The sequence below is a fragment of the Nestor notabilis genome, unplaced genomic scaffold (assembly GCF_000696875.1).
Source record: "Nestor notabilis isolate BGI_N333 unplaced genomic scaffold, ASM69687v1 scaffold730, whole genome shotgun sequence".
NCBI classification, from domain to species: domain Eukaryota; kingdom Metazoa; phylum Chordata; class Aves; order Psittaciformes; family Psittacidae; genus Nestor; species Nestor notabilis.
Genome location: NW_009911359.1, coordinates 22454 through 30648, shown reverse-complemented (window position 1 = coordinate 30648; position 8195 = coordinate 22454). Strand labels below are relative to the sequence as shown.

Here is an 8195-nt window from a genome sequence, read left to right as displayed (position 1 = left end):
AGGCCTGTCTTTTATCTGTTTTGTTCGGTGACTTGAATGCCTGAGAACACTTAGGATTCAAGTAGGCTTAGGAAATCAATGGGAGTTCAGCACCCAACTTGTTTAGATTCTCTCAAAGCACAACTCTTTGGTAGCAGGAGTTATCCCAGAGCAACTCACTTTTATTTCAGCCAACAAAACCATCACGGAGAGTTTTTCCTAACCCATCACAGTCCACATGTAAGTGATACTGGCTAGGACACCCAGGGACATCACTCCATAGCTGCTTTGCTTGCTGCTGACTCCATTCACATTGCATAATGGTTTCTCACAGCAAGAAATCCTCTGATAGTGTGGGGTTTGTTGCTGACTTGTTGCTGGACACGTTGGAGAACACATCTTAGAGATGACATATTTAGGCTTGTTGGGCTCTAATGCAGAAGAGAAGGGTTGAAGAAAAGAAAGAATAGAATATAAGAATCATGGTTAAAATGTTTCCATGACTAAATCTGCACTGGTGAATAAAAGAAGGCCAGGAACTAGTCCCCAAGGCAAATACACCCTCTGCTCAGGACTAACAACAGTCTGGCCAAGTCCACATTGCTTCAGCATGATGCTGCTTTTCCCTGGGCTCCATGTTTCATGTGTCCCTATAGTGGATGCATGTATGGGTAGCTTTTAGTTCAAGTTGCCTGAAGCGATGCTTGTGCTGGGTTTCTGACCACCAGGATGGTTTTCCTTCAGCATAAACCAGGGGGAATGTATTTTATGACCTGAGATTCGTTCTGAGAGCACATGAAGGTTTTTCAGGATGCAGACCCCCAAGGACAGACCTGAAGGACTGTACATGATAAAGTCATGTACAGAGTCAGCCACGGTGCAGTTTACATAGAATCATAGAATGGTTTGGGTTGGAAAGGACCTTAAAATCATTCAGTTCCAACCCCCTGACACCTTCCACTAGAGCAGGTTGCTCCAAGCCCCTGTGTCCAACCTGGCCTTGAACACTGCCAGGGATGGGGCAGCCCCAGCTTCTCTGGGCACCCTGTGCCAGCGCCTCAGCACCCTCACAGGGAAGAACTTCTGCCTCAGAGCTCATCTCAGTCTCCCCTCTGGCAGGTTCAAGCCATTCCCCCTTGTCCTGTCCCTACATCCCTTGTCCAAAGCCCCTCTCCAGGTTTCCTGGAGCCCCTTCAGGCAGTGGAGCTGCTCTAAGGGGTCCCCTTCAGGAGCCTTCTCTTCTCCAGCTGCCCCAGCCCAGCTCTCTCAGCCTGGCTCCAGAGCAGAGCTGCTCCAGAACCTCACAGCATCTTCATGGCCCTCTTCTTTTGCCCAAACATTTTTGGAAACAACCCTGTGTGTGAATACTGCCATAGCAAGAGCTGGGCAAGGTCAGCAGAAAGGTGGTGGGAACTAACAGAGAAGCAATGCAAAGACCCCCAGCCTTCTGTTGACTCTGTTGCTGCTATGTATCTTCCATTTCCCCAGCTCCTGATAACGATATCAAACATATATCGACACTCCAGTGGCTCTAATAGTGAGCAACAAGGTCGATGGTTCCTAACAGTTGGTGATCAGGGGCTATTGTTTCCATATGTGGCCAAGACTGGAATGAAAGCCCATTCCTGGGACTGTTCTTCTACAGCACAAACAAGGTGCTGTTCAGAAACGTACTTGTTCCAATGTTGCTACGGATAGTCACGCAGTATTTGTCTTCCTTTGGGCACATGGAAATGGTCAAACAGTCCTTGTTGGACTCCTGTTCTTGGCACACGTAGCACATAAATGGGTAAGCTAGGGAAAAAAAAGAAAGAGAAAAAGCACATTACATGGTTTAGGAACCACAACACCCACAATCTAGATATCTTCATTTTCCTCGTTACAGCCTGATGAATGCTTGTGTGTGAATGACCAGTGACTTTCTTTATCCCTTGACCTGTGGCAGCAGTTAAATCCCTCTCTGTCTCATACATCTCAGACTGCGAAGTGGTATCGATCTGTTTGCAATCTCTGGCAGCAATAGATGTGAGTGGAATTCAAGGATTTGGGGTCTTTTATGATGGAGGTTATTGCCGAGCAGTAGCTTCTCTGTCCTGAGGGCTCTGCCATCTGAATTACCAACTACTACTCTGTGGCGTGTTGAGATCTTCACCTCCCACACTGCTCAGTTGCTTCTCCACTACAGACCTAGGCAGGGCTTGCTAGGAAGAACTTGAGGATGCCTGGAGCATTTCAATGTGGACAATGCCCAGTGTCCTACTTGCCTTTCATCTGGCTCAGAGACTACTGCCACGTGTCCTTTCTTGTGGTTGAACACCACTACTTGAACTGGCCTAACCTCAGTCCTAAGAAGTCTGATGAGAGTAGTCAGATGCTTTGTTAACTTCTGCATACTACTGCAAGATAGAGAATTAATGGGAAGTCTTGACCAGAAGGATGGTTTAACTGGGAAATGGAGGTTTGGTGACATAATTCATACATCTGCAATACGGATAAAGACGATGAAGGGCAGGCAGCGATGAGTTGTCTTTCCTGTCAAGAATGTACATGCTTGCCCTCAAATCTAGAAGGTGGTAAAACAGACCTCTGGAAAGCCTCTGTAAAACAGTGATAAAAATCAAGAACAGGAAAAACACAGTCTGGATGAGAAACCACACCAACGGGTCTGCAGAACACTCCCCAGTGAAGCAGATTTAAAGGTTTTATGGTGGTGGTTGGGTTCTGAGCTTGAGAAATCACTCAGAGCAAAGCATGTGTTTGTGGGGGGGGGAGAGGGGATGAGTTACTTTAAGAACACAGATGTTTTTGGAAAGGGAAACAAACACAGTGCTGAATGTTTGTGAAGATCCTGGGGAGAGTCTGCCAGTATGGAAAGGGCAGAAAGCAACTGGAGGACACCTTCCTGTGAGTGCAGTTTTGCCTGATAAGAAGTTGGCAGTAAGAAAGCTGAATCTTCATGCACAGAATAGAGGAGATGCAGAGTTTTCCCAAAACTTGAATGACATTGTTCTGATCAAGCCCAGGAAACAAGCTAGTGAAAATGCAACAGAATGGGTGCAAAGTCAGACATGAAAACACCCTCACAGGGTAGTTCACGATGGGTATTGGTCAAACCAATTGGAGCAATGCAACTGATAACGTTCTCCAGAGCTCTGCTGTCGGCTCAGTCTATACAGTATCATCACTTAGTGAAAGCAGGGATGGGATAGAGGATGCACATAGAATCATAGGGTTAGGCCACGAGGATGATCAGGGGCTGGAGCAGCTCCCGTATGGAGACAGGCTGAGAACATTGGGGCTGTTGAGCCTGGAGAAGAGAAGCTGGTGGAGACCTCAGAGCAGCTTCCAGGGTCTGAAGGGGTCTCCAAGGATGCTGGAGAGGGACCTTCATCAGGGACTGGAGTGACAGGACAAGGGGTGATGGGTTCAAACTGAAACAGGGGAAGTTCAGGTTGGAGATAAGCAAGTTCTTTCCTGTGAGGGTGCTGAGGCACTGGCACAGGGTCCCCAGAGAAGTGGTGAATGCTCCATCCCTGGCACCATACATTACATTTTCAGTTGATTCCAAGGGCTGAAAGCATACAAACTAACATACAAAGTAGAAAACACACAAAATAGAGTTCAAGACCCTAATAAGCAACTTTTGATCAAGAGATTTTGACAGGTTGATGTAATAAAAGAAAGAAAAATAAAAGAATGGATGCAGCTGAATAAAAAGAAATATTTTACAACAAGATAAAAATGAACCCCTTAAATGTCAGATGAAGAACAAGTGTCTGAGTTACAATTAAGGACTGTGGTGTAAACAGGAGGAATCAACCGTGTCACGCTGCAGCGATGAAAACAAACGTCACCCAAGGGAACACGAGCAGCAATGTCATGTGCAAGATATGCCAAGTGGCCTTTCCACTCTGGCAAGGCCTCGGCTGGAACGCCGATGACCAAATCTGTATGTGGCTCTTCAAAAACTATGCAAAGCGTTTGGAAAGAGCCCAGAGGAGAGAAAGTGTCGGTCATCTTGAAAATGTGACCTCGTAGAAAAGGTTGGAAATGTTTAGTTTGCTTATTAAGAGTGATAAAATGCAGAGGAAAGGCACAGTAACCTTCTTCATGCAAGCAAAATAAGCTGGAGAGAAGAAAGTAATAAAGTGTTCTGCACATCCTATGGTGAAAACACAGACCTGGACAAAAAGAGATGTAAAGATATTAACTTTCCAAAAGGATGAGAGTCGGAGCACTTCCAGGCTGTGGAATCTTTCTTGAAAACTTCCAAGGACACATGAGACAATCATCTGCCTGGTTTGGTTCAGCCTTGAAGCAAGGAAAAGGATCGTGACCTTTTAAGGTTTCTTCTGGACATAATATAATCACAGAACCACAGAATCACACTTTCCAACCCAAACCATTCTATGATTCTATTCCAACCTCTCATAAAGATTGGAAAAGACCTTTAAGACCATCAAGCCCAACCATTACCCCCGGACTGCCAAGACCACCACTAAACCATATCACTGGGGGCCTCATCTACACTGTAATGGTGAATTCATGGATGCAAATGGCAACAGACCCTCTTTGGTGGGCTGAGAGACCAATAGTTTTGATCAAGAAGTTTTTTATTAGGGTCTTGAATGGGACCCCAGATACATGAGAAGGGTCAAATAAGTTATCTCCAGGTTTTCCTTTGTCCCCATACTAGGCCAGAAAGCTGCAATCTCTTACTCTTGAATGTGAAAGCCTTGATATTAGAATTACTTGCTTTCTGTGATCTAGACTGGGCTATAGAAAGGTGCTGTATAAAAGGCTGCCCTCAAGTCCATTTGGAAGCTGATGCCAATATAAAATGTCATCAGCCTACTACAGCAGTAAGATTTCCTGCCATGAATGTGTGCTACCGGAGTCTTGGATCTCTATCAGCTTTCCATTTCATAGAATCATAGAATGGTTTGGGTTGAAAAGGACCTTAAGATCATCCAGTTCCAACCCCCTGCCATGGGCAGGGACACCTCACACTAGACCATGTTGCCCAAGGCTCTGTCCAACCTGACCTTGAACATGGGCAGGGATGGAGCATTCACCACTTCTCTGGGCACCCTGTGCCAGCGCCTCAGCACCCTCACAGGAAAGAACTTCTCCCTTATATCTAACCTGAACTTCCCTTGGGTAACACTGAGGATGTTGCCTTTGATAATGACTCTTCTCTGTCCATGTTGCGTCACTGCATCCAGTAGTTACAGGCACAAAATCCTTCCTTTTTTTAGAATCAAACACTTTTCCCACCCCAAAACTGGCCGAAGCTTCTGATCTTCCAGACGTGCTGCAGAACCATCTGTCCATAAAATGTAGGAGTAGGGGGGTGATACATCAGAAAGCAAGAATTAATTAGATGCCTCTTTCTCAACCCCTGCTAGATATGTATCATGGTTTCTGGGATACCATCAGGTGTGGGGGAAATATTGGCAATCTGGTCATGATTCCTATGTTCAAGTAGCGATGTAGCAACACACGTGGATCAGTCCCAGAAGGAGGACATACATTCGAAGTAGCTCAGTCTTCCCTTTGGGAGAAGGATGCCTTTATGCATAGAAAAGCAATTTCTCCTCTGCCTCTGATTCCATCTATAAGAACTCTCACTGTTGTGTTTCCTAAGAAGCAAGACACATGGCAAACCATGTGGAGGAAGCAACAGTACAGAAAGGTCTGTATAATAATACTATATAAAATACTCAAAACCTGATATAGATAAATAAGTCCATAAGTAAATCCATAAGTAAATCTATGTTATGCTTTCTGGCCCTTCCAACTTGCAGCATTTGGGAAGATCCCGTAGACTGCTGTATGGATGTGACCTGGCATCCAGTGCTGTACCATTAGAGCTCTATCACTCACTACAACCTGCTGGAAAGAATTAGTCTATCAAGATCTTATTTCTGCAGCTAGTCATTAATCAAGGTACAAAAGGAAGTTGGTGGCAGCATGGCTGTAATGATGCAATACAACAAAGTTGGGGACAGCCCTCTAAATTTCTGCCATACTAAACCTATTCACCATCTATAAGCCTTATCTTAACTAATAGCAACATGAGAAGCTCACCTTGCTCCACACACAGGACAGCAGCCAGCAAGGTGACGAGAGCAGTCTTCATCTCCACCAGATCCTCTCAGCTGGACTGGGAAGATGTTTGGAGGGCAGGTTATATACCTTTTGAATGGCAGCAGTCTTACAGGTTCCAGATGGCTCACAGGTGGACATGAAATCAACCCAAGGGTGTGTAATGTGTATGTGGGAGTTCTCCACGCTGGTGCCCATGGAACAGGCTGGCTCCTTGGGGAAAAGTCCCTTTAGCAAGGCTGGTGCCTTAGGGAAAAGTCCCTTTAGCAACACATTTCTTGCTTTTCCAGTTGTATCAGTGATGGGAAATGAGGATCTGCTCTCTTCTCCTCCAAGTTTCTTCCTTTCCTTCCTCCCAGCAGAAGCAGCAGTTGCACTGGAGAAATAGCAGAGCCCGGAGGCATGGGAAGATACTCCTAGCAGTGCATTTTTCCAGTCCCTTTGGATAGACAGCATGTGATGTACCGGGATTCACACCATTTATTTACTTTCATTATTCCATAGCACCGGAAGCTCAGACTCAACCAGCCTACACTGGTTTACCTGCAATAAAATTAGTGTCTTTTACACTAAAAGATATTAGCTAATGTTTAGTTAAACAGGAGATTTCCCTCAGATGTTAATGTTAGTCTTCAATTCTTTCTCTTTTCTCCATTACCTGTAGTTAATCCCTCTGCTTGTTCTTCTTTTGGTTTTAATTCTCTGATACCCTGCATACTTCTTATTTAATGAAGTTTCGTCTCTCTTTCAGGGATCCTCTAGAAGCTCTGCTTTCCTTCACACCCAATGGTTTCTAGAAATCACCCCTCCATTTACAATACCAACAGTTGGCCTCCTGGAATTGCTTTTCTACTTGGAAAAAAGCCATCTCTCAAACTGCCTCTTTTTCAATCTCTCCTCTTAAATCAATCCTTTTTCTTCCATTCCTCTGTGTTGCTCTCCTCTGGATTTCTTGCAATCTCTTTCTGATAGTCTGGGAAATAGACCTTAACACAAGATGCATCTTGTAGGACCTTGAGCTGACATCTCAATGGAGCTTCTTCCAAAGTGAGATTAATCCTGGACAGCAGGTAACAGAATGTCTAGAAGAAAAATTTGCCAAACCCCATCTTTTGCTGGCAATTACGCAATAACTTGACAGGTACTTCCTTAGAAGTAGCCACCAGTAGGGTATTTTGGTCTGTTTCTAATATGAATCATTCCAGCACCAGATGATTTCCTTCTCCATGTGCGTTTTGACACTTTATCAGGCCCTCCTTAATCTGCTCCTAAAATGACATCATCAGGAGGTAAATTCCAGAGTTCTTCAATCCTGATGTCAAAATAGACGCAGAGCCACAGAATGGTTTGGCTTGGAAAGGACCTTAAGATCATCCAGTTCCAACTCCCTGTCACGGGCAGGGATGCCTCACACAACCCCGCTCTTGTTTTGGGGCTTTCGGTGGTCAGCAGGGGATGAGCTGGTGATGATCAAACCAAGCCTTCTGCTTCACAGAGGGCAATCTGGTTTACTGCCCAAGTGTCTTATAAACAGGTTGCTCTTCATAATTAGTGGGTGTGTTTTCTTGCTGGTGTTTGGCAATAAGGGTAAAACGAAGCAACCATTTTCTCCTTTCTTCTAATACTATTAATTATCCCTTAGACTTCATAGGATCATAGAATAGTTACGGTTGGAAAGGAGCTTAAGATCATCTAGTTGCAACCCCCCTGCCATGGGCAGGGACACCACACATTATACCATGTCACTCAAGACTCCTGACTCCTAACTTCTGTTATGTATATTCCTTTTCCCTTCCTCCATGAGTGAAAGAGTGCTCTAATTATTGCCATATCACCCCCGCCTCATGTTGACTTTGCTAACATCAATTTGTTCCTACATGAACCTTCATACAACAGGATGTTGGCTCAGTGTAAGTCAGCTTTGAAAGAGTGGTGAGGCTAAAATATCCCCAGCACTGCCAACAAATGTGCATTAAGGAGGGAAGGGAAAAGGAGGGAAGTCTGAGTAGGAATGAAGCTCTTCTATGTCAAATGATCAGAGGAGCAGCTCTGCTCTGGAGCCAGGCTGAGAGAGCTGGGCTGGGGCAGCTGGAGAAGAGAAGGCTCCT

General features: G+C 45.0%; 1 protein-coding gene across 1 annotated transcript; it reads right to left on the bottom strand.

Annotated features, from left to right (window-relative positions):
• Positions 1 to 203: 203 nt before the first annotated feature.
• On the bottom strand, positions 204 to 6121 carry LOC104405498 (lymphocyte antigen 6E-like; the record flags this gene model as incomplete). Its single annotated transcript, XM_010014233.1, has 3 exons — positions 6070 to 6121; positions 1654 to 1773; positions 204 to 410 (listed from the first exon to the last, which is right to left on the bottom strand). Coding segments are annotated over exons 1-3 (379 nt in total), but the record flags the coding sequence as incomplete, so codon positions are not given.
• Positions 6122 to 8195: the final 2074 nt, after the last annotated feature.